The sequence below is a fragment of the Sceloporus occidentalis genome, unplaced genomic scaffold, assembly GCF_023333645.1.
Source record: "Sceloporus occidentalis isolate IW3139 unplaced genomic scaffold, rSceOcc1.0.p SCAF_110, whole genome shotgun sequence".
Taxonomy (NCBI): domain Eukaryota; kingdom Metazoa; phylum Chordata; class Lepidosauria; order Squamata; family Phrynosomatidae; genus Sceloporus; species Sceloporus occidentalis.
The window spans coordinates 1,567,428-1,595,159 of NW_028317090.1; the positions used below are offsets into that span (position 1 = coordinate 1,567,428).

The 27,732-nt window shown below is 41.0% G+C and overlaps 1 protein-coding gene across 3 annotated transcripts in view; it reads right to left on the bottom strand.

Moving 5' to 3' along the window:
- The window catches only part of LOC149283180 (catenin delta-2), a 355,798-nt gene that overhangs the window by 33,957 nt on the left and 294,109 nt on the right, over positions 1 to 27,732 (bottom strand). For all 3 annotated transcript variants that reach the window (XM_089497914.1, XM_089497913.1, XM_089497915.1), the window contains 4 exons: positions 12,035 to 12,152; positions 11,512 to 11,697; positions 9,533 to 9,706; positions 7,237 to 7,387 (listed from right to left, as the gene is read on the bottom strand). In XM_089497914.1, the coding sequence (XP_089354040.1) occupies positions 7,237 to 7,387; positions 9,533 to 9,706; positions 11,512 to 11,697; positions 12,035 to 12,152 (629 nt within the window). The remainder of the gene's footprint in view (positions 1 to 7,236; positions 7,388 to 9,532; positions 9,707 to 11,511; positions 11,698 to 12,034; positions 12,153 to 27,732) is intronic.

Below are 27,732 nucleotides of genomic sequence, written 5' to 3' on the forward strand. Positions count from 1 at the left end.
AGCGACCGTTTTTCCATGACGGTCCTGAACCGGCAAAGGTCGTTAAGGGGTTAATGGTGGAAATTATGAATGCCCCCCCAGTTTGACTGTGGTATCTTGTATGCCCCCCTATATATTGTTTCTAGAGTCGCCACTGCTGGTGTGTAGTCGGGGCAGCGAGTAGATGTCTACGCAATTCGTGTAGGCAACTTCCGCTGCAGCTGGAAGGAGGTGCGGTTAGCAGCGGGGGTCCATCGGTGCAGGGAAATCTCCTCTCTGAAAGCCGGGGAAGGGCTGGGCAATGTACGCAGACAACCCCCGCTGCTAACCGCACTTCCTTCCGGTTGCAGCGGAAGTTGCCTACGCGAATCGTGAAGACGTCTACCCGCTGCCCCGACTACACATCAGGGAGTCAGAAGTACTGGTAAGTTTGGGGGGTTAAATGGGGGGGCATAAGACAGGAGGATCCAGGTCCCCTGCAGCGCTGGATTAAACAGTTGGTTTAAAAGATCTATTATAGCACTATATAAGCAGGTTGCAGAATGAGGAATATAGGTTACAGGGACAGGCTACACACATAAATACAGGACTAGCCTAGGACTATATGATAACTATTGGAGATTTAGTCACATCTTATGGCCATAGTATGCTTAGCCCACCTCTACGCCAAAGTACTCCAATATTCGGTGGGTCCTAACACTAAACCCTGCCTACGGAAGTAATAATAAACTGAACATTGAAACTAAACACATATCAGAAAGACATACCTGTAGACCGCAGACTGAGACAAACATAATGGGTGGGGCACACCTTATAAAGGAAACAGAGCTGAAGCAAAGAGCAGAACTGGAATCAAGGAATCAGAAGCACAGTACAGAGCATAAGGAAATCCAGGAATGGATTGTAGCAAAACAGGGAAACAGTAGCAAGACAGAGATATGCAGCTCCGGTGCGGGGAACTCTGATCTCTGACAGTCGGGGAAGGCCTGCGCGATGGACGCAGACAACCCCCGCTGCTAGCCACACCTCCTTCGTGCTGCAGCGGAAGTTGTCTACGCGAATCGCGTAGACATCTACACGTCAGAAGTCAGAAGCACCGGTAAGTTTGGGGGGGGGAGGGGGAGTGTTAAATGGGGGGCATAAGGTATTTCTCCTCCAGAAATGCCTTTTTAACCCTCTATACGCCACTCTGCCTCCTGAATGCCTTAAACCTCCCTATAAGCCACTCTTCCCCATAATATGCCTTTTAACCCTCTAAATGCCAGAGTGGCATATAGGGGTATAAGGCATTTCTGGAGGCAGAGTGGCACATAGGGGGTCAAAAGGCATATCATGGGGCACAGTGGCATTTAGAGGGCTAAAAGGCATATCATGGGGCACAGTGGCATATAGGGGGTATAAGGCATTTCTGGGGCAGATGTGCATAACTGGGGGGCAGGTTGGAAAATAGAAGGAAATAAAACCAAAATATTTTTCTCAATCATAGCTTTTATTAAAAAAAAAAATAGTTTAGATGAATTAACATTTACTGGTAAAACTTTATTCCTGTAGGGTCATCTTATATTCAGGCTTTTTCTTTTTTTCCTAAATTAATATTCAGATTTGGGGGGGTCGTCTTATAATCAGGGTCGTCTGATAATCGAGCTACTGATAAAGATATCAGGATAAACTGTCAGACTAAATTATGAATATCTAGGAATGTGCTTAATGCTGAAACAGGCTCAACTATGGAGTTCGCAATAGTCATTTAAGGAAGTTCCATGGCATATAATCATTCATCTAAATTATACATGGTATATAGTTCATTACAAAAAAAAACCCCAAAAACAGGTGAATATACAGACCAATATCACCAATAATTAAGGTTACAGACGATGAAGTCTACAACCTACATTTCATGGTTATCTATTTAGTCCATTTTATACAAATTCCAATGCATTTTGCTGCATGCACATTGAAACATAGAATTTGATGGCAGACGAGAATCATTCAGCCCATCTAGTCTGCCTATTGTTTAAACCCCAAACGTCTTTGGTCAGGTCCTATAGTGAGGAAAGCTTTGTCTATCCCATGCTTGTTTAAATCCCCTTGCTTATTAGGGGATAGCCTCCACCACTGCTGCTGTGAGAGTGTTCCATTTATCTACTACCCTCTGAGTAAAGTAGAACTTCCTTACATTACATCTTTGCCTCTGGCCTTCAAATTTTAGACCATGACCTTTTGTTTTAATATTGCTCCTCTTTTCAAATAAGCTTGCCTCCTGAACTTCGTGAAATCCCTTTATGTATTTAAATGTTTATATTGTATCCCCACTCTCTCTTCTTTCCTCCAAACTGTACATATTAAGATCATTTAACCTTTCCTGATAATTTCTGTCCTGCAAACCACTTACCATTTTTGTAGCTGTCCTCTGAACGCTCTCCAACGTGTCAATGTGAGATGGGGTCTCCAGAACTGTACACAATACTCTAGGTGAGTCCTGACCAGAGATCTGTAAAGGGGCACAATCACTTCCCTCTTTCTCCCTATGTAACCCAGCATCCTACTTGCTTTTTGAGATGCTTTATTGCATTGTTTTTTTTTACCATTATTGCATTTTATTTACATTTATTTACCTTTAAGTTATCAATAATAATTAAACCCAAGTCCCTCTCTTCTGTTGTTACTGACAGTACAGTGCCACCGATAATATATTCTGCCTTTGGATTTTTACAACCCAAGTGCATTATTATAGATTTATTAATATTAAACTGCAGCTGCAACATTCTCGATCATTCTTGTAATTTACTTAAGTCATTCTCCACTTGACTTGTTCTACCCTGTTGCAGACCTTTGCAAAATCTGTAAAAAGACATACCATACCAATAAGACCTTCTGTAATATTATTAATACAATACTGGCTCATTCTGAATATACACCATTAACTACAACCTTCTGCCTCCTATCACTCAACCATTGGCTTATCCATTCAACTATTCTGGCATCCATACCCATAGACTGCAATTTATTTATACATCTTTTATAAGGGACAGTGTCAAGTTATTTACTAAAATCTAGATAGGCTATATCAACAGCTCCTCCCTGGTCTATTATCTTAATTACCCAGTTAAGTTAGTTTGACAAGATCTTCCTGTAGTAAATATGTGCTGTTTTTGATCATGTAAACCATTTACTTCCAGATATTTAACAATGCTATCCATTTAACCATGCATGGACCAGGCATGGTTTAGTTATTGGCATTCTGTCTCCTTTTTCACCTCCTCTAAGCAGGAAACATTAGCCGCTGTTAATTTTTTTTTTTGTCGCTACTCCCTTTTAATTCTACTGACTAGAATAGATCTTCTACTGACCACATGCTAGAAATATTTTGTATGCTTCCTGCTTTTAGTAGAGGCAACTAGAGGAAGAAGAATGGCTGGACTGACTTGCAAGCATAAAATGCACTGCAGTATATTCAAAATGGTCTCCAACATCATCAAAAAGGGCTAGAGTATTCATTTTTTACAATCATCACAATATAATCAGCACTATAGATGGGTGGAAAATACAGTGACAAGTAATAGATTTTTGATTCAATAGACGCCTCAATGATAGCTTCGATTATCTAACTTTAAGAGGCAACACAGTGCTTACTGTGCACACTGTGCACTAGTGACATGAAGAGTGTAAATTCAACCACTTTCACCAAGATCAGTCATCCATGTCAGCTATACTAGAAAGATCACAGATGCTCAAATTGGTTAAGTTAACACATGGACAGTCCATAATGAGAGCATTATGTGGGTAAGAGCAACAGCTGTTACTGTACATTCCCACAACATTTGCATCCTACAGTGCCATATTTATGCCCACACACCTGAACAGTGCCATCTTTGTCCTCAGACAGCTTCATAGCGTCATATCTCTGCCCAAATAGATTGCCTCTGACATCTCTGCCCCCAAACAGCTTCCCAGTACCATTGTGGTCCTCAAACAGCTTCCCAGTGCCATTTGCCCCCAAACAACTTCCCAGCATCATCCTTTCCCCCAGATATCTTGTCTCTGCCATGTTTGTCATGCTCACACTTACATACACATTCATACATGCATTGTCATTCCATTACCCTCTTCCTCTTTCCCTCACTCACCGCCTTACTACAAGTGCAGCTTTCCCTCCAGCTGTGAGCGGCCACACGTTTACCCGAGAGATCACGTAACCTCGGTTTACGTGACCTTGCTACATTGGAGTGGAGAAGGCTTGGATCAGCCCTTTCTTGAGAAATTTTGAACCAGCCTGAGGGCACCCCTGATGAGAGGCACCTGAGAGTTGGAGTAACATACATCACACATTTAAATTAGTCAGGTGGACTAGGTTTCCAAATACTTGCATTTGGTCTTTGAGCCATAGACTATGTTTTTTTTTTAATATATAGAATCAATTAGAAATTAAACCTAAAGCATAAATAGAACTTGTATATGTATTGAGCCAACTCATATCACACATCTAAACCAATAATTTAACCTATTTGTTGCTAGATTAAATAGTTGCTAGATTAAATAGTTGCAAGCACTCCAGGGGTTAAACTGAAAACTTTATTTACTTTGTTAAACTTTTTTTATTTTTTTTATATTTCCCCCTTCATATGATTAACAGTCACTTAAAGAGAGCAAATGCACAGAGGGCATGATGATGAATACTGCCTGCAACAAAATGTTAATTTGAATGTGGCACTGAGCTATTATAATCATTACGTGCATGAGATAGCTGGAGTGTCCTTTTAATTGATTTCTGGGACATTTGCCAACATACGTATGTCAATTGATGTAACCATTTTATTATACAGCTTGTAACAGAGGTTAAAGCCGATGGTTTTCATCAGTGACAATGGTAATATTTCTCATAAGTGAAACGCAGATAAGCGAAATTGCTATAACGGTGTTATGATTTGGAAGCTGCGTAAGAAAAAATTTTACTTCATTAGATATTTGCTAGCAGAAATCACAGAAATCAATTCAGATACTACATTAATTTGATGGACAAGTAGTATACAAATAAGTGTGGTTCGAAAAAGTGGCTCAGGAAATATATCAGGAAAGATCTCTAAACTCCTGATGTTTCACAACCAAATAATATAATATATGACTGTATATATCTATATATATATATGTCATTTGAGCTGTATTTTTCAATAGTAGTGCTTGCCCAATATGTTAATTCAGAGGAGTAGTTACTTTGGGCACTGTCCTACGCATTATCAAAGGCAGTGACCCCAGCCACCCCATCTCCAGTGTATGCTGCTCCCCCTGGACCAGCTTCCCTAGGCCAAAATGCATTTCTGTGTTTAATGTAAGATGGGCTTATTTGGCACTCATTCCAGTATGGAATAACTCAATTTTACTTTCTGCCTCTGTCTCTCTGTGTGGTTCTGTGTAACTACCAATATTAGACTGCAAGCTTTGCAAAACAATAGATTACATTGCTTGTGACGCTCTTGGTAGCAAACTGCATGTATTACTGGTACAAATAGCCATTATCATCACGGATGTCCTTGTGATGTCATTAATTATTTCAGTAAAGTACTTTGACAGAATGCATTTTTAAAATGCATTGTTATTTAAATATAAAGGTCCTGATGCAAATGTCCCTGGAAAAAATCATATTGTCTGTACAATTTGGTACATCCAGTATTTATGAGGTGAGGTACTAGCAATAATATGTGCTGTGGAAAATTAGATGTGAATAAGTCTGGAGATTGCAAATTAAGTTATATGTATGCATGGTAAATTGTATCTTTATTCCTATATTGTATAAAATATTAAATAGCAGTGTTACACAAATACAAAATTTTCTTGGCACTATATTCAAGAAATCAGCAATAAATATATGCTTTCATATCTTCTTTTATACTCTATGCTCAGATGTTTCTATCTGATTTTTTTTATATTCCCAACCTGCATTTTCCATATGTTTTATGCATAAATAAATGCTTTGCTTGCTACACTTTTTAAAGACTGACATAGTACACTGTTTTCAACAACGAAATAAAAAGACAAGCTTAATTGTTCAATAACATGTAAAACCCGAAACAGTATGTTATGTTCTTGATAGCGGATAGAGGCTAAGCAGGTCTTTATCAGAATGTCAGGATTTTATTATTTGATTAACACAGCTTTACTACAGGGTCATCATAACTAAAAACATAGTTTAAAGCAGATTAAATAGTTATTATTATGATTTCTATTTCAAATGTCTATTTAAGAATCATAGCCCACTCTCGTAATAGAAATTGGTACTGCTGCTTTTCCTGAGAATGGTGCAAGAGACAGCCTTGGTTCATGGCCATGATCACGTCCCATAAACTACTGTCTTCAGTTAAGGTCAAGTGCAGTTGAGCTGATAGTGTGAGATACAAAATGCCCAGTTAAAAAAGCAGGACCTTGGAGATTCCCAGCAACTGCTAGTTAATTGTAGCCAATGTGTTAATTCGGACTAAAGCGCAGCTGCCCCCTTAAAAAAAAATTATGAAAGAAATAAAGAAGAGTTGCCTAGATGCTGTCGCTGGACACTGCTTTCCACAGGATCAAGACTCTGTGTTGGTCACTTTTACAGCTAGGCCTCCCTCCTCTCAGCTTACTGCAGCTTGATCCTTCTCCCTCCCAATTAGAGTCCCTCCTACAGCTCCTGGCTGTCATGTGACCACACTCCCTCTGCTGGCCACTCTGCATAATCACAGGGGGCTACAACTGTTTTGGTTGCAAAACTTGTGGGCTTTGGAGTGTGTTGGTAGCCAGATTCCGGTGTGTTCAGTTAGATACCATATTATCTGCATATTATACATATACATGTTTATGCTGTTTTATTGTTGTGTATTTTAGTTCTTATACTCCTGCCCGGGAAACCCATCTCTACACTGGACACCCAGGTGGAGGCACAGCCAGGTACATGTACCCCAACTTGCAGAAGGCCACAAGGTAGTTAGGACAGTGAACAGTAGGGCGATGACACCCCGAGTCAGAACAGGCCTACACAGTATTTAAGCAATATGCTGAACACAGTGTAAAACTCAAGCACAGACTATGAAAGTGTGATTGCATTGTAATATTCTTGAGAAAGAAAAAAAATACGATCCACTCTTGTAATACTTAAAGCAATCATTAACAAAGGGATAAAGAATAAAAATAATTAATTCATTTTTGCTAGACAGAAATGTGTTGCTATGTCTGATTATTAACGTAAAAACATAACTACATGTTTACATAGTAAACAAGGAGACATACCTATTAGTTCTTTATTTCTGACATCTAAGGCCATATTTCGTAAAGCAGTGGCTACTGCACAGACCACTCTGTCATTGTCTATTCGAAGAAGCTCCACAAGAATAGGCAGACCTTTCTCTTTACGAACAGCAGCACGTATGTATATGGACCACTGAAAAGCAAGAGAATCAGAGGTTGTACAATTATTCACTCCATTGTTGAAACACTGTCGCAGATTAGTGTCTTAATGCTAGAATATTCATTAATAGGCACACCACAGGAATGAGACAAGAGGCAACAGCTAAGTTAAGCAGAGCAAGACAGAGACAGATTACAAATGAGGTAATCGCACGAGGGAAGACAATCAGGAAGAAGAATCAAGGAGTCTATCATTTTAAGAAATAGCAAGTGCAGAGAATGTCTAGCTGACATAAAATGTAGCGAATCTTCAAATGTAGACTTAATTTTTGTCCAGACTAGGTTATGGGTATTCCAAGCAACCTCTAAATTGATACATTTTGTTCAGAATATTACAAGTAACCTGGGTGACTGCAAGGATACCCTAATGCATATGATGCATAAAATGTTTTCATAAAACGTTTGTGGTGTCCCCCTTGCAAATGCATGAGAGATTCTGTAGAATACCCCTTATGTATTTGCCCCTTTGCCCACCCGTCAGCTATTGTCTGTGCAGGGGACGTGTTTGGCTGTGGTTTACTTAGCGCCAATCAGCTTAATTGCTTGCAGGAAATCAATGGGAGCTCTTTCCAGCCACTGATTGGCTTCTTTAAGGATGACAGCTTCTAATCCTCAAGTAAATGCCTTTTTTTCTTTTTGTGAGGTTGTCAAACCTTTAACCCCCTTTAACGCTGGGATCGCGAGGGGAGGCTGCTACTGACCGCTGGGTGTCCCCAGCGATCCGTAGCAGCCACTCCCCCTCAATTCCGTGCACGTGATCGCTTTGAAACAAATCAAGAGCACGGAATTTGAATATTTTAAAAATATTTAAAAAGTATGCAAACGTCGGTCCTGAAGGGATTAATAGCAACACACTAAATTCCACTTAAACTTTGTCTTCTCTTGACAAGCATAGAATATGTGAGGCGAAGAAAGATGAGGTGATGTAAGGAATGAAGAAGTGAGGTGATGGTAGGTGAAGAGAGTGGAAGAGAGGATAAGGTAGGTAACTTCAACAGATGGTAGGAGGGAAAGTGTGAGCTTGTGGTAGATAAGGGGAATATAGGTGAGTTGAGAGGGGGAGAAATAAGCGGTGCAGGGAGAGAGAGAATGGAAGGGAGAGAGATGAAATGTATGGGACAGTGAAAGGAAGACAATGGGAGGAAAGGGGGCAACAGAGAACATGGAAAACAGAAAAAAGGGGAGAGAAAGATCTGGGAAGAGAAAAGTGGAAAGATATTTTTGGCCCTGTAATTTCGATGACGGACACAAACACTAGTTTTAGATATATATCAGATTTGTGCCTGTACACTAAACACAAAAAAGGTAATTCTGGTTTAACAAATATTTGGTAATAATATTAATAATAATGATCCTGTCTTGTGAAATATTCTTGTCATGAAGGGTTACTGTATTCGAACCAGTGCTAATAGCTAAGTCTAATAAAATGCTTGCCTGTCACTCATTTTACAGAAGAAAACAAATTCACAGAAAATGTATTTGTCATTGCATTTGACATGTATGAGAAATAGTAATGTAAATATATTTTATGCATTTTATGAATACATATATTGAAACCATGAAACAATATGCTTTACCAGTCATAAGCTCTTTTCACTGTTAGGTGGACTCACAGTTATATTCACACTACAATCCCTTTGTTGTACTTTGAAATTATATTTCTAACAGCTACAGGGCTTTTGACAGGTTCTTATAGGCACATCAGGCAGGTTTTGTCCTTGTTACATTTGCTGATGCTAGGTTTATAATGCTATACTGAAGAAAACCGTTCACATCTCTGAAATTCGCTGATTGGTATAATACTTATTAGACTAACAAAATGGATGACTATTGGTTAATCGTCATAAGCAAAATCAGTGTATTTTCAAAACCTTATACATGATAAATGAATTAGAACATAGATTGTTTATTGGTTAAGAAGTTTAGCTTCCAATCAGGATGGATAGGTTACGTTTTCATTACGTTTCTATGCAGTTGTCTCACAGCCCTGTATTATTACAGCAGATAATGTATATGCCACTGTAAGGGAAATGGGTTGATTAAATCAAGTTTTCAAAATGATGTCCCTTTGAGTAGGGAAACATTTGAAACATGAAAATCTATATGTACACATTCTTACCTTCCAGCTCCCCGCAGCCAGGTTCTGTAATGCTCCTGCTGCGCCTTCCAGCGTATCAGGGTTTGAGCACTCAGAGAGAAGAGTGAGGTAGGGTTTAACTATTGAAGGATGCCATAGCATCTGAATTCCTTTTGGTGGATCTGCACAGTCAGGGAGAGGTCCTACTCCATCCCACTGTTTCAATAAAGAAAATCACACAGATATTTCAGGTGTTTCATTCTAACTCACCAAATATCACTTGTATCTTAGGTGCTTAGTGGATCCACACATTCCTGTAACCCTCTTCCTTTAATAGTGTTACAAAATGGCAAGCTGTATAATATACATGGTAAATTCTATTGACTCTATTTTAATCTCTTGAATCATTCAAAAGGTGACTTGGCAAAAGTGTTATACAAACCATCTAGCAAAAATGCTACGGGCCAAAAAGGCTCAATGAGTGTTTAAGGCCTTTAATGCAAATTGCCTATTAAAGTTGCTACTCTGCTTAGACAAAACTATTTACACTCTTTATTGCTGTAACCAAATATGCTTTAGCAGATCTGTAATTTTATTCTTTACTCTAAAGGTATAATCACTAAGCTACAGAAACTTTTAAGACCCTTTTAAGTCTCTATGGCTACAACCTAAACAAACCTGCTTTTGTGTCACATGGCAATTAAGTGTTCCTTGCAAAAATTATGTATAATACCAAATTTTACTTGAATAAATCATTATTTCTAGGAAGGGTTTGAGAATTTAACATTACCAAAAATAATGTTTCTGATGCTGTACTTCATCAGCATGGGTGAAACAGCACCTTTAAGGTCCCGTTTCATAAAACCATATCAAACATTCGCAAATGTTTTTTGAAGTTTACCATAAGGGTTTTTATTTGTTTACATTTGTTGAACAGAAAATGTGCTATTTACAGGAATTGAGCAAATACAGTATACAAATATAAATATATAAATATATATATATATATATATATATACACACAATGTATATAGATTCATATAGAGTTCAAGTTAATTAAGTGAGGTTTATAGATTGTATTATTATTGCCTTATTTTACTGCATTTGTGTGCTATGACAATAGTTCAATTTTGGTATCTATTGACACATGTATACTTAACTTGAAATGTTGCTCTTCTTCCTGGCACATAAGAAGAGTATAAAATGTCTTAAGAAGTACTACCTACATGCCAAGTAAAGATTTTTTGTCTCCGTAAAGACACAGATTACAAGATAATTAATATAGAATGGATTATAATGGATCCCTGATAGTGTGAGAGATTCACCAGCGATAAAAGCCATTGATTTTCTCTGTCACAGAGTAGTTTTCAATTGAAAGTCAGATCTTAAAGGGGAACTTCAACTATCACAAATGGGTTTATTGATTGCATGCAAATCCATTGAGGGATTCATCCTTATTTTTTTATTTAGTGGCCATTGTGCTGAAGCACTAGATGTACTAAACATCTGAATGTGTATTTGAAAGTGGGATATACACTATATGGACAAAATGTTCATTAAGACACCTTTGGGATGAACTGAAATGGAGATTGTGAGCCAGGCCTTCTTGTCCAACATCAGTGCCTGACCTCACAAATGCTCTACTGAATGAATGGGCAACAATTCCCACAGAAACACTTCAAGATCATGTGGAAAGCCTCCTCAGAAGAGTGGAAAATGTTATAGCTGCAAAGGGGGGCAACTACATATTAATGTCTATGTATTTAGAATGCAAAGCCATCAAAGTCCCTGTTGGTGTAATGGTCAGGTGTCCCAATACTTTTGTCCATAAAGTGTTATGTTGCAGCAAGTCAGAAATGTGCATACATATCCTCTGCTAAAGCCACATGGATCCTCTGCTAAAGCTGACAGCTGACATTTAATAGTATGAGCAGGAACTTTTTTATACTGAACTAGTTTCTAGGATTCGGTTTAGACTCTAGAAAACCTAATGCAAGTATGCTGTAAAAATCACAACACACCTGATCTTGGGATTTCTTTTTCTTCTTCTTCTTGCCCCAGCATCCTGAACTTTCAGTATCTTTACCATTGGTGTCACCACAAAGCAGTCCATCAAGTTCTTCAGTTCCCATCTGCTGTCCCTGAGAGGTTTCTGCAGCTAACCGGTATGAGAGGTTCCTCAAGATACACACACAGTTTTCTACGGTCTTTAAATAAAAAGTAGAGCAAAAAGGTTAAAGCATTCTAGTATAACTTAGATATATATATCAATGTGTACATCGAAACAGTGACTCTTATCCTATGTTTATTTGATCACAAAATATAAATTATATATGAAACTCAGCAAATTACTGTATTACCATTTACCACTTTTGTAGGGAGGCTGTTACACTCATCAAAGTAAAACTTTTTTACATTATATCTAAGCTTCTGACGCTCAAGTTTTAGATAATCATCTCATGTTCTAACATTTCTCCTCCATCGAAATAAAGTAGACTCTTTTATTTTGTTGTTTAATCATGTTCCTGAAGACACCCAACCTACCTTACTATCTATTTCACTGCTTCCAAGCGCAGACTGGATGACATAAAGCAACGCATCTGTAAGTCCATCACATTCCCTCATTCTCCTGCGTGCCTCCTCACCAGCAGAGCTCACATTTCTGTAAAAAAAAAAAGGCTACTGTATCAATCAATTTTAACTTTTGTTCAGTACAGTACAGGACAGTTACAGAATCTTACCATGTTAATTCAATATATAACAGTATATGTTACATTAGAACATATGCTGAGTGTATTAATCCTGCCAAATAAAGTTTGTTCATAGGAATGGCCACAGTGTGTGGGGGGTGTCCAGATGTAAAGTTTTAAATAAATAGGTTAAGTGTTCTAGCTAGTTTAAATATAAAATAAAAAGACACCTCCTGGTGATGTAAAAAAACTGTTCTAATTGTGTTATATAAATTAGGGAACTACAAAGCTTAATTATTCTGAGTGTATTCAGAGCTATTGGGCTATCAGGCTCGCTATCAGTATTCTGAGCTATTGGGCTACCAGGCTCTAGACTTGCGCATTCGTCTTCGGGCGAACATGAAAACGAGCACGAAGAGGCCGTTTTTTTGTTCGTTCCGAAGACACGCCGAAGAGAATACAGTGCCGGCAAAACGTAGGAGAAGACGAAGACTCACAACCACGAAGAATCGCCAAAATTTCAAACAGGAGTGAGCTGATCTCGTCTGTCCAATCAGCTCACTCTTGTGACGTCACGCTAAGGGTCTCGTCCAATGCCTGTGCTGCTGTTTTTTGAATTCTGAAGGGGCCTTTATAAGACCAGAGCTTGCCTGAGAGATCCATTCATTTTTCGCTGTGACTGCTTTGGCAACACTGCTGTGCTGCATCCGAGCGTTACAGAGAGAGATTGTTCTGTTCTGTGTGAGACTGGTAAGCCTTAGCCTGCCATTTCTCACAGTGTACTTCATCCTCACTTCAGTGCTACTTAATATAATTAATAATAATAATTTGATTAATTTAATTTTTTTTATTTAATTTGTCATCAACTGTAGTGTAAGTGCTGTTGAGTTGACAGTGCACCCAGTGCCTCAGTGGCACTGGGGTGCCCTTGCCCTGGGCTGGCACTAGTGCCTATTGCCTGTCCTGCTTAAATAAATTAAATAGAATTTATAAATAATAATTTAATAGAATCTATAATTTAATAGTTCATTATTATATATATATATATTTGTCAGTCATATATATATATATATTCTATAGTATACTAGTGTAGAGTGTACTGTAGACATTCATCTACTAGTGTCTAATTTAAAATCAGTAATATTAATTAATATAATTAATAATTGAATTCATTATAAAATTATATATATATTTGTCAGTTATAGTTAGTAATAGTATACTAGTGTAGAGTGTACTGTAGACATTCAAGACATCTACTAGTGTCTAATCTAAAATCAGTAATATCAATAATTCTATAATTCTTTCTTGTCTTAATAGTTAATTAAATTAGCTATAAATAAAAGTAATAATATTAAATAATTACTACTAGCGTATAGTTCAGCTAATCTTATTAGTACTGGTGCTGCAGCTCTATAGTTTGTGCTTTGTTTTAGCAACAGCAAGAGACCAAGTCAATTTTTCTTAATTAATCTTTCATTTTATTTCATTTGTTTTGCTCACCTCAGTCCATCAGTGAAGTGAACTTGTTGGGCTAGTGAGTGCAGCCGCATAAGTGCTGTGTTTTTTTTTTATCAGCAAGCAGTGACGTTAACTGTTTTGCAAAGATTTTCTCATTTATTTTACATTTTATTTCAATTTTATTAAAAGTACCCTTAGTGTTTTGCTCACCTCAGTCCATCAGTGAAGTGAACTTGTTGGGCTAGTGAGTGCAGCCAGCAGTGAAGCTAACTGTTTTGCTGTGACATTTTATTTTATTTCTAATTCTTTTCAAGAAAAATTGACTGTGACGAGCTGTACTAAGCAAAGCTTCAAGCTACTAGCTGTAGTACTAAAATAATTATAATCTTCTTTAATCTTAATCTATAATATATTATAAATAATATATAACAATATAAATTCTAATTCATAATCTATAATATAAGTAATTCTAATTCTAAATTCTAATTCATAATCTATATTCTTCTATCTATAATACATAATATATAAGTAAATTATTTCTAATCTATTAATATTATATAACTTAATATTAATTAATAAATCATATACTGAATCTGATTTAACCTCACTTTAGCTTAGTGGGTTTGAGAGCGTCTGCCTAGAGGTAGACTTATAGTAAGGAAATATAGCTTTAGGCTAGCATAGTAGTAGGCTAAGCTCTTAGGCCCGTGTAAATTCAAATTAAAAATAAAATACTGCTAGTTATTAAATAGTTAATCTTGAGTTAATAATTTAAATAACTTTAGCACTTTGGCAGATTGCACACAGCACAGTGCAGTAGTGCATAGTTTTACTTTTTAAGCAGTAGCACTGAAGAGAACTTCCTCTAATTTTTTGTCTTTAATTCGTTTTTCCTTTTTTTTTTATTTTTATTTTTTTTTATTTTTTTTATAGTTTTTTAAACACTACACTACACTACACACACAACACAAAATTTGAAATGGATCCTCCTTTTGGGACTAAGGAGGGACAAGCTCCATCTACCACCGCCACCACCAGCACCACCACCAGCACCACCACCAGTTCTAAGATGCAGCCTTTGCGTCAGTCTAGTCGGCCAAGTAGGCCAAGCTCTCGCTTATCATTTGGGGAAGCATTGCTTGAAGGATCATCAAGTAAAGGAAAGGCACCAAAAGCAGGCAGTAGTAGTGCGGCTAGGCCCACAAGCTCTATGGTTTTTTACGGAAAGCCTAACGCACCAGAAGCACGTTCAAAGTTAAAGGGTAGCACAAGTAGTACCAGCCCAGTGACTAAAAAGAAGTGCCTTTTGCCCCAAGCAGCATCTTCCCCATCCACCAGCAGCATGCAAGGTACCAAGCAGAGCCAAATTAGCAGCAAGACTCAGAGGGGTCCCAAACCAAAGCGATCTCATTCCTTTGTAGGGAAAACCACCACCACCACCACCCCCACCTCTACCGCCTCTACCACCACTAGTGCTGCGCCTACTGTTCCCACTGGTACCGCCACGCCATGTCCTCCTAGTACCTCTAGCAAGCCACCAAGTCCTTACAAAATTTTTGTAAAGACAGTTAGAGAGAGGGCTACACATAGTGGAACACCACCTAGCGAGGTAGCAGAGGAGCCTGAGACTGAGAGGCCAAGTGCAGAGTCTATTCTTCCTGCTCGCACTACTACTAGTCACGAGTCTCACGACGATATCAGTCTTAGCTCCAGCCTAGCAGGAATTCCATTCGATCTGGCTAATGAAGAGCTAGACTATGAGCCAGAGGAAGTAGAGGAGATGAGTGGTCAGGAATCAGATTCCTCAGGGAGCAGTGTCCAAATGACTAGTGCACAATTTTCCCCTGAGCCTCCACCTTCTCCGCTACGATCATCACCACCACCACCACCACCAGCAGCAGCAGCAAAACCTAGCAAATCTAAAGCAATTAGCAGTCCCACTATGGCCAGTACTGTTACCACCAGTCCCACCACCACTAGTTCTGCCTCTGTTCATCCACCCCGAGCAGTAGGAGCAGCACCCAAGGCACACTCCAAGGCTATGCGCGCCCCAATTTGGGAGCACTTTGAAAATGTTGAAGAAGGGCGCTATGGAAAGTGCAAACATTGTGGGAAGCTAATAAGCAGAGGGAAAGTGTCTGGCCATTTTACCAGTGCTAGCATGAAGCATCACCTCAGCACTCAACACAACGCTGTGCTATTGGGGAAAGATTCAGAGGGAAAACTTAGTGCAGGCAGCATAGCTGGTGGCCGTGGAAAAACCCCAACAGCTTCTTCTTCTGAGCCAATAGCAGCAGCAGCAGCAGCAGCAGCAGCAACTAGTGCTGGCAGCCAGAGACCAAGGCAGGTTGGAGCACTGCATGTCCAGCCCACCCTGGAACAATTTGTGGCATTCCAATCCAAAAGGTCAATGCCCAAACAGCAGGCCAATAAAGTAATGCGACTGATTGGTCAGTTCATTGCTGTTGGAGGGGCATCCTTCTCTATGATCGAAGGGGAGCCTTTCAAACAATTGATGGCGGCTGTGGCTCCACAATATACAGTTCCGTCACGTTCCACTTTCAGCAGGAACATTGTCCCCTCATTGTATCGGTCCTGTGTTGCAGCAGTGAAAGAGGAGCTTTCCAAGGCTGCTGGTCAGTCTGTTCATTTCACTACAGATTTGTGGAGTGCACCTAGCGGCCAGCATGCCTTTCTTTCTTTGACAGCACACTGGTGGCAGCCCGGTGTGTCTAAGGAAGCTGCTGCAGCAGGCTACCGATCTTTCCTTCTCCATGCAGAAGTGATGGATGAAAAGCACACTTCCCAAAACATTCTGCATGCGATGAGGAAAATGTTTAACCTTTGGGTGGGAGCAGAGGCGGGCACCAATGTTGAAGTTGGTTTTGTGGTAACTGACGGAGGTGCCAATATGGTGAAAGCGCTGCGAGATGGTCATATTGTTGGTGTGCGCTGTGCAGCCCACATCATCCATCTTGTAGTGAAGGCAGCAATGTCAGAAGGAACTAATGTGGCAGCAGTAGTTCTGTCCCGCTGCAGAAAGATCGCTGGGCACTTTCACCATAGTGTTAAGGCTAGCCAACTTTTGAGGGAAGAGCAAGAGAGGTCAGGTCTTCCCGTACACTGCCTACGTCAGGATGTCAGTACACGGTGGAACTCCACGTTAGACATGCTCGAGAGGATTTTGGAGCAGCAGAGGGCAATCCATAATCTTGCCTCAGAGCACAATATTGGGATTACCTCTCCATTGAATAGGGAGGATTGGACAGTGATCGCCCAGCTAGTGGCAGTCCTTAAACCATTCAGGGATGCCACAGAAAATTTAAGCTCAAACACTGCCAGTCTGGCCCAGGTAATCCCAGTGTTCTCCCATCTAGGCAGCAAGATGGATGTGTTCCTTGGAAACCGTGAGGCTGTTCAAGGTGGCACTCTACATCCTGACATAGCAGCCATAGTCAGGAAGCTGAAGGATCTGCTAAAAGTACACCTTCGCAAACGAATGGAAGAGAGTCCCGAAATGATGCTAGCGTGCCTTTGCGATCCAAGAATTAAGGGAAAGCTAGCTTTGAAATTTAATGTTCTCAGTAGCTACCGGGAGCAATTGGTCAACAAGGTGCGTGACTGGCAGCGTAAAATGGGAATGCTGTCCGAGGAGGGAGAGGTGCAGGAGGAGGAAGAGATGATGTGGTCTGCTACTCCTAGCAGCAGGATCAGCAGCAGTGCCACAAGCAGCACAACACAGCTGAGTGGAGCAGCTGCGTTTTGGGAAGAGGCACTTGGGAGTATAGTTGGACCATCTGACAGAGCTAGCAGCAGAAAGGAGAGTAGTGCTGCTGAAATGGTCAAACTTTACCTCTGTGAAGTTCCTTCTGCGCCTAATATTGATCCTCTTAGCTACTGGGATGAAAAGAAGAGTGTGTGGCCTGCACTCTCATGGGTTGCGCAGCAGCTACTATCATGTCCGCCAACCACTGTTCAAAGTGAGCGCGTGTTTTCTATGACTGGAAACATACTGAGTCCACAGCGCTCACGCATGGCACCTCATCTGATGGAGCAGATTGCCTTCCTTAAATTCAATCTGCCCAAGTTGGGTTACCCAGCTCTTAGCTTGGAAAGTTAATTTTTTTTATCTGTAATGTTTAAGGTAGTTTCTCCCCCTGGTTGCACGTGTTTGCGGTGTGGCAACGTCTGCTACCTCCGCCGGTGTAGCCAATTTACGCTAGGGCCTAGTGTCTGAGTTCTGGAAGTCCGCTCCCAAACGCCATGGACTGACAGACTTTCATGCTTTGCCCTGGGGTGAAACAGGTGAGCGGGTCGTCAATTGCCCACTCATTCACCTTTTTCCTTTTCCAACGGTGCTGCTGGTGGTGGTGCCAGCATCTTTTGCCAGTTCGCTTCCTGGCTGAAATCATGCCTCAAATGTCCCTAATGGAGAGGGTAGTTTCTCCCCCTGGTTGCACTTGCTGCGGTGTGGCAATGCCTGCTACCTCCACCGGTGTAGCCAATTTACGCTAGGGCCTAGTGTCTGAGTTCTGGAAGTCTGCTCCCAAACGCCAAGGACTGACAGTCTTTGGATGCTTTGCCCTGGGGTGAAACAGGTGAGCGGGTCGTCAATTGCCCACTCATTCGCCTTTTCCAATGCTGCTGCTGCTGCTGCTGGTGGTGCCAGCGTCTCTTCTCTGCCAGTTCGCTTTCTGGCTAGTGTCATGCCTTAAATGTCCCTAATGGAAAGGGTAGTTTCTCCCCCCCTGGTTGCACTTGCTGCGGTGTGGCAACGCCTGCTACCTCCGCCAATGTAGCCAGCTTACGCTAGGGCGTTGTGTCTGAGTTCTGGAAGTCCGCTCCCAAACGCCAAGGACTGACAGTTTTTGGATGCTTTGCCCTGGGGTGAAACAGGTGAGCGGGTCGTCAATTGCCCACTCATTCGCCTTTTCCAATGCTGCTGCTGCTGCTGCTGCTGGTGGTGGTGCCAGCGTCTCTTCTCTGCCAGTTCGCTTCCTGGCTAGTGTCATGCCTTAAATGTCCCTAATGGAGAGGGTAGTTTCTCCCCCCCTGGTTGCACTTGCTGCGGTGTGGCAACGCCTGCTACCTCCGCCAATGTAGCCAGCTTACGCTAGGGCCTAGTGTCTGAGCTCTGGAAGTCTGCTGCCAAACGTCTAGGACTGACAGTGTTTGGATGCTTTGCTCTGGGGTGGAACAGGTGAGCGGGTCGCCAATTGCCCACTCATTCGCCTTACCCAATTCTGCTGCTGCTGCTGCTGCTGGTGGTGGTGCCAGCGTCTCTTCTCTGCCAGTTCGCTTCCTGGCTAGTGTCATGCCTTAAATGTCCCTAATGGTAAGGGCAGTTTCTCCCCCCTGGCTGCGTCTGTTTGCGGTGTGGCAACGCCTGCTACCTCCGCCGGAGTGGCCAGCTTACGCTAGGGCCTAGTGTCTGAGCTCTGGAAGTCTGCTGCCAAACGTCTAGGACTGACAGTGTTTGGGTGCTTTGCCCTGGGGTGAAACAGGTGAGTGGGTCGCCAATTGCCCACTCATTCGCCTTTCCCAATTCTGCTGCTGCTGCTGCTGGTGGTGGTGCCACCGTCTCTTCGATGCCAGTTCGCTTCCTGGCTAGTGTCATGCCTCAAATGTCCCTAATGGTAAGGGCAGTTTCTCCCCCCTGGCTGCCTCTGTCTGCGGTGTGGCAACGCCTGCTACCTCCGCCGGAGTGGCCAGCTTACGCTAGGGCCTTGTGTCTGAGCTCTGGAAGTCCGCTGCCAAACGTCTAGGACTGACAGTGTTTGGGTGCTTTGCCCTGGGGTGAAACAGGTGAGTGGGTCGCCAATTGCCCACTCATTCGCCTTTCCCATTTTTCAATGCTGCTGCTGGTGGTGGTGGTGCCAGCATCTCTTCTCTGCCAGTTCGCTTCCTGGCTAGAGTCATGCCCAAAATGTCCCTAGTGGTAAGGGCAGTTTCTCCCCTCTGGCTGCGTCTGTTTGCGGTGTGGCAACGCCTGCTACCTCCGCCGGAGTGGCCAGCTTACGCTAGGGCCTTGTGTCTGAGCTCTGGAAGTCCGCTGCCAAACGTCTAGGACTGACAGTGTTTGGGTGCTTTGCCCTGGGGTGAAACAGGTGAGTGGGTCGCCAATTGCCCACTCATTCGCCTTTCCCAATTCTGCTGCTGCTGCTGGTGGTGGTGCCAGCGTCTCTTCGATGCCAGTTCGCTTCCTGGCTAGTGTCATGCCTCAAATGTCCCTAATGGTAAGGGCAGTTTCTCCCCCCTGGCTGCGTCTGTTTGCGGTGTGGCAACGCCTGCTACCTCCGCCGGAGTGGCCAGCTTACGCTAGGGCCTTGTGTCTGAGCTCTGGAAGTCCGCTGCCAAACGTCTAGGACTGACAGTGTTTGGATGCTTTGCTCTGGAGTGAAACAGGTGAGTGGGTCGCCAATCGCCCACTCATTCGCCTTTCCCATTTCCTTTTCCATTTCCATTTCCATTAAATATTTGGGTTTGTTTCAGTTTTTGTCTTTGTTTAATATATTATTGGTACTTTATAAAGGGTTATATATAAACCATATGAAAAGAAAGCCATATACATCCTTGAAAAAGAAAATTGAAGCGATTGAGGCAATATTAGTTTTCTATTGACGCTACTGTTTACTACCACAGAGAATCTTGTACTCCTTCCATAGCAGTAGCGCAGACTAAAATTTCAAAACTAGTAGCTTGAGGTCCACAGAGCTCCTGGGATTTTTTTTTAATGTAACAAAGTTTTACTTAATGTCAGGAAGATTCGCTTTACTGAGAGGGTGGTGAATAAGCGGAACAATCCAGCAAAAGTAGTACAGACTACAATACACTGAGGGAATTTAAACATGTATGGGCTAGACATATGTCTCCTGAATCTAAGATAGATTAATGTTTGAGCCCTGACAGAATAAAAACAGGCAGCCTATATGGACTGCTATGAAATCTCTTGTTAAGGTTCCTCTACAAAAAAAGAAAGAAAAAGGAAAAATTTCAGGGGCACTATGCCACCAGTTAGGCACAGCTTTCCATAGTATTGGGTATTGGGGCTTAACAACACTTTATGAGCAGGGGAACCAATGTTATCAAACGAATACATCTTCTAAAAAATACATAAAATAATTAATATGCAAATGAGAAATAACCAATTCCAACGCATCTTTAGCTCAGCAGTGCACATTGTCTGGACACAAACCACCAGTCAGTTTCAATGCTGGTTCTCAGAAGGGTTCTAGTGGGTCTAACAAGACACTCCTATACACAAAAAAAGACATTACATATATTTCAATGGGAGTGCTTGGCTGGCAGTGATTGGCTGCTTTAGCAGCGTATTAATTACATTAATTATTTATGGTCCACAAACAAAGAAAAAAAACAGCAAACAGCAGGTTATGGAAAGTTGAACTACATGTAGGATATGCAAAACAGCACCCAAAGGGTTAAGTAGAAAACTTACCAGCCAGCATTGTTTCATAGGTTTGTTTTGCAGATTTCAATCATGCCTTTCAAAATTAATTTCACTGAAAGCTATTTTATACATTTATGAACACAGACACAATGGAAAACGTATGAATGTGTTACGAACACCTGAGCCACTGAAGAAAAATCCTAGAAACTGAAATATTATCACTCCTGTCTTTTATAAAACACTTCCCATCAGAATGAGTAACTGTTTTAATCTCAAACCACAGACAGGATGACCTATTTACTGCACAGAATGAATCTGAACATATAGTTTATGCACAGGACAATGTTTCCAGAGTGGGTTTTCTTAGAAATATGATAGTGCAGCATGATGATGATTGATTATACTATCTACAGACTCGACCACTGAAGATTTAGAACCTTACGGAAAAGAAAACTGTGCAAAGGTTATATGATTCTTAGGTAGTTTTTAGACACTCCTGCTTACAAATACGCACAAACCTATTTTATACATACGCTATATGGACAAATGTATTGGGACACCTGACCATTACAGCAACAGGTACTTTTATGGCATTGCATTATAAATACATAGATATTAATATGTAGTTGGTCCCCCCTTTACCCCTATAACAGCTTCTACACTTCGGCTTTGGAGTGTTTTTGTGGGAATTTTTGCCCATTCATCCATTAGAGCATTTCTAAGGTCAAGCTCTAGTTCAGGGGCGGGAGATCTCGAAGTGCGGCCCGCTTAAGATCGGCAGCCAGGGCAACCGATCTTACGCGGGCAGCACCTCAAGCCCTGCTACAACAAGAATGAGTATATGAATGAATGAATGTGTGTGTGATAGCATGGATGTGTAAGTGCTGGAACCTAGGCATGATGGGACTGTGATTGCTGTTAGCAATCACACACCTATCATGCCAAGTCAGCCAGTACATGCTGAAACCTAGCTAGCTGCCCCCCTTGTGTATTGATGCTACCAGCAATATTGGGTCTGCACATCACTTACAGCCACCCTGTACCAGCATGTACTGGCTGACTTGGCATGATAGGAGTGTGATTGCTAACAGCAATCACAGTCCCATCATGCCTAGGTTCCAGCATTTACTGGTTGGATGTGTAAGTGCTGGAACCTAGGCATGGTGGGACTGTGATTGCTGTTAGCAATTACATTCCTATCATGCCAAGTCAGCCAGTACATGCTGAAACCTAGCTAGCTGCCCCCCTTGTGTATTGATGCTGCCAGCAATATTGGGTCTGCACATCACTTACAGCCACCCTGTGCCAGCATGTACTGGCTGACCTGGCATGAAAGGAGTGTGATTGCTAACAGCAATCACAGCAATCACAGCAAGCACAGTCCCATCATGCCTAGGTACCAGCATTTGCTGGTTGCCTGGGTATGATAGGAGTGTGATTGCTGTTAGCAATCACACTCCTATCATGCCAAGTCATATTGCAAATTTTTTGGTCCAATTGTGGTGTGTTACCTACTTTTATTAAAAATGTGAGTTTTTATTATTATTTTAAAGGTGGGGGGTCATTTTCGGTTTTGGCTAAGTGAACCGTGAATGTTTTGGTCCAGAATTTTCATTTTGGTGCATCCCTAGAATAAATACAACTATTTAATTTTTAATTATCCTGAATTTGTAGTCACAAAACTTTCTAGGCCCAGAAATCAGTGAGAGGAAAGTAAAGGTTTTGTGTAATTTACTTTATTTTAATCTGCATATTTTTTTAAAGGCCGTATTTTCTCACAGTTTTCTCATTTTCTCATTGCCCGCGCACGTATACAATTCTGATGAAGTGGCCGGCTGCAGAAAAAACTTGGACACCCCTGCTCTAGTTCATCCCAAAATTGTTCGATGAGGTTGAGGTCAGGGCTCTGTGAAGGCCAGTTAAGTTATTCACACCAAACTCTTTAAACCATGTCTTTATGGACCATGCTTTGGGCACTGGGTGACAGTCATGCTGGAATAGAAAGTGGCCTTCCCCAAACTGTTCCCACAAAGTTGGAAGCATAGCATTGTCCAAAAGTCTTGGCATGCAGAAACATTAAGATTTTCTTTCACTGGAAGTAAGGGGCCTAGCCCAACCCCTGAAAACCAGCACCATCCCTTTATCCCTCCTAATTGTAAAAAATGATTAATAAAAAGTATATAAAACCTATAAAAATGTGTTCTTATATATTTCACCACATCCACTAGAAACATACAACTGTGTATAAAAATAATTTGATGCACCACACCTAGAAGTAATATAAGATAAGGTGCTTTGTAAGATATCAAATGTTTGATTTATGTTTTTTTGACAAAACGTTTGCTACCTTCCTTCCATTTAATAAGATGTCCCTATTTCAAATGTTAACACTGAATAAAAAGAGAGAAAATGAAAATTGAAACCTAGTTTGAATGTGTTAAACTAAATATCATGTTTGTAGTACACTTTTTAATATGTTTATGAATCATGGTCACCAGCAAAAACACTCACTGTTCAAGACCTTAAGCTACACAGAACGATAATAAGCCATTAAACCGGGCATTCCCTATGCAGATCTAACATTTGTTTACACAAATTATCCCCTAATTACCAATTACATTGTTTGTCAAAAAAGGTCAGTAAAAATCCAGCACCAGGAAGAGGCATGATACTTCCATTAATGTCTAGACAGCACCATTATAGAGATTTATGGATGTTAATTAATCAGTTTATGCTCTTTCTGCTTCTTACTATGTATACTCTTTCAGCTACACACTATTGAGCTAATGTAGCCAATTTTCAGTAATCTAGTACCTTGAGAAATAGTATATGATTTGTTCACATACATCAAACAGGTAGGGCAAATGAGCAGCACGTTTTCAAGAATAAAATAAAATTACCAAAAGGTGGTCCAGCAGATTCTATAATAATCAGTCATCTTTTATCCAAGTCATATTAACTAGAGGAATTCATGTGTTATATTAGAAATAACTACATATTAGTAACTATTACTAACAGTAGTTTTAAGTACACCTTATTGTCTGGTTACAGCTAGACAGTTAACTAATACATAATTTTGAGCTCACAACTGTGCTGACATCTCATAGCTAATACGGTAGATTGAAAGTTGAATTACAAATCCTTCGCTTTGTAAGAGAAGACTCATACACCGGTAAGAATTGTTAAAAATTCTGTAAAGGACTATTACACATGTATGTTTTTAAATATAAAAATCACTCATAAAGGGACCTGTGACCTAATGTAATTAAAGGGACCTGTGAGCGATGCTTTCAAAACCTGTTCAACAGAACAGACAATGTCTCCACAACTGTAATGTGATGCAGAAGGAATTATAATTTTTAGAAATTTCTTCTTATACTGAAATCTCTTAATGCGAGTGTATATGAATTTCACCAGTTTAACCATTCAGGACCAGGGCTATTTTACAATTATTTTACAATACACAACCAAAGCAATTTTCATGACTTGACTATGTCTTTCTTAAATAATCTACTCACACAAACTGTTTGTTGTTGGGTTTTTTTTCAAAAAAAAAATTAAGTGTGATGTTAAATGTCTTAGTTGCCATCATCAAAAGAGGAAATTAAATTTTAAAATGAACATGTATGAAAATTAAATCATACCAAATTTTAAACCAAAAAACATCTTGTTAATGCAAACTAAAATGTCCACTGTATTTTGGGTAAAGTACTATGAATGTGAGTAATACTGTAGCAATAAATGGGACGAATGGAAAAAAGAATGATAAGATAAATAATACACTATATGGCCAATAGTACGTGACCACCCCTTCTGATTATTGAGCTTAGTTGTTTCAGCCACATTCAAAGCTAACATGTATAAAATCAAACATATAGGCATATACAAACATAGGGTCATACTGAACAGCTCAGTGACTTTAAATGTGGCACTGTCAAAGGATACCATCTTTACCACAAGTCAGTTTGAAACATTTCTGCCCTGCAACATCTACCCCAGGTGACCTTAAACATTATCTATACTTTAAGTAAATTCTTTGCATAAATGTAATAATTAACTTAATATGTATACAAGTCTCAGATTCGGGTGTCCAACTGCAACAGAAATGTGCTCAGTGTACCATTAACAGAATTGTTGTTTTGGGTACTCTGTCACAGGTCTATATTACTATGCTGACAATAGACCCTGCATAATTAATTCTATATATTAGATTTAGTGTACTCACACTAAGAGCATAAGAGACATCACTCTTACTTTCAAAGCCCTTCACAGCAGTTCCCCTTCCTACATCTCCTCACTCATCTCTATATACACTCCTAACCGGTCTCTACGTTCATCCAATGATCTCCTTCTATCCTCTCCTTCTAGCTCTCATGCACGCTTACAAGATTTCTCAAGTGCTGCCCCTATCCTCTGGAACGCTCTCCCCCGTCCTATCCGCCTTTCTCCGTGCCTTTATTCCTTCAAAAATCCCTCAAGACCCACTTCTTTAAGGACGCTTACAATATAGCACATTACCGCCGTCCCATATTTCTTTAGCTCACCTTTCCTAGCCCCTCTCCTGCAATACTTTTACTAGTGTGGCTGGTCCATCCCTTACAACGGCACTTTTACCTATTGTGTAAAACACCCTAAATCCCTCTAGATTGTAAACTCGTTTGAGCAGGGCCTTCCTCACCTGTTGTCTCCGTAACTCAAATCGTTATGTTACATACTACCGTATTTGCTCGATTATAAGACGAGGTTTTTTTCAGAGCAAATGCTCTGAAAAATACCCCTCGCCTTATAATCGAGGTCGTCTTCTAATCAGACCTCAAAAAAATGTCCGCTGGGGCCAGGCTGCTTACCGATGCTTTGGTCGCGAGCAGCGTCTCATCTACTAGCAGTAAAAGAACAGGAAGCTAGCAGAGTTCTGCCTCCCCCCTCCTTCCTCTGGGGGCGGGGCCAGAGAAGTTGCTCGCACAGCCGGGCCCCTGCAGAAGTCTTCGAGTGAGAGATCTGCAGTTCAGGTAAGGGAGTGGGGGAGGGTTTTTGACCAAGTATGTGTGATTAATGGAATGAATGAGTATTTAAATGTTTGTGAATGAGTGTGTGTGTGATAGCATGGATGTGTAAGGTGGGTTGTGGTGGTAGCATGGCATAGGGAGGCTGTACTCACACTCCTATCGTCCCCAGGTTCCAGCATGTACTGGCTGCCTTGGCTTGATAGGGGTGTGATTGCTGTTAGCAGTTATATATATATATATATCCAGAAATGCCAATCATATAAGACATTTCTGGAGACAGAGTGGCATATAGAGGGTTAAAAGGCACATCATGGGGCAGAGTGGCAAATAGGGGTTATAAGGCATTTCTGGGGGCGGAGTGGCAACCCTGGGGGCAGATGTGCATAACTGGGGGGGCAGGTTGGCAAATAAAAGGAAATCAAAAAAATATATTTTTCTCAATCATAGCTTTTATTAACCCCTTCGTGACAATTGCCGGTCCGGGCACGTCACTGAAAATCGTGACGATTATGACAATTGACGTGCCAGGACCGGCACGTCTTTAAACGGGTGAAAAAATCGATCCGTGATCGATTTTTTCACTCAAACGGTGTTGCTCTAATGCCTCGACATCGAGGCATTGAGCAACACCAAAAAAAACATTCCCGCCCCCCCCGATCGCTCCTAGGAGCAAAAAAAAAAACATGTTTGAAAGACTGCACGTCTTTCAAACATGGCGGCGCCCGCCGCCGAAAAACGGGTTTAGGAAGCGATCGCGAGTCGCTTCCTTTGCTTAGCTGGTGTTGCTAAGATGCCTCAGTATCGAGGCATCTTTGCAACACCTGTTTAGCAAAGGAAGCGACTCGCGATCGCTTCCTAAATGCTCAACTTACCTTCCCGGTGCCGGTGTCTTCGAAACACACGCGGTGTTTCAAGATGGCGGCGCCCATCAAGCCGGGGGGCGGAGCCTGCTGACATCATCGGGGGGGTGTTGCTGGATGTCATGGACATCCAGTGAATAACACCCCTAGTGGTCAGATCACTCATAAGAGTGATCATGATTTGATAAATCAAAGGCAATGTTTTCTAAACATTGCCTTTGATCAGTATTGGATCTGCCCCCCTCCTTCACTTGCTTCTAGTGAGGGAGAGAGACAGATCGGTGTGTTCTGGTATTTCAGGTATTCCCTAATAAAAATATATATATATTGATCCAAAGGCTCTTATAAGAGCCACCCATATAATATTAACCCCTTCATTGCCATTGATCACTGCATAAACAGTGATCTTGCATAGTGGCAATTGTTTTTGGTTTTTGTTTTTTTTTTACATGTTTTTTTACTTTTTTTACTTTTTTTAACTTTTTTTTAGGTTTTTTTTTATTTTTTATTATAGCCATTAACCCTTTCCTTCCCCACTATTTTTGCTGCAATTCTTACCATGCAGCAGTATACGGCTGAGGAGGCGTATGCCTTTTTGGCCACAGATTCTGAGGCCACTGATACAGCGTCAGATTTTGACGTTGGTCAGTTCACAGATACATCTAGTGATGTATCTGTGGCTGTTAGGACGCCTACCACACGTAGTCGTGGCAGTGCACCAGAGGCATGGGTAGCGCCTAATAGGTACAAGCCAACTATCCCTCCTTTTTCTGGAATTCCTGGCATCAATATTGATGTTACAGGATTCACTCCACTGCAA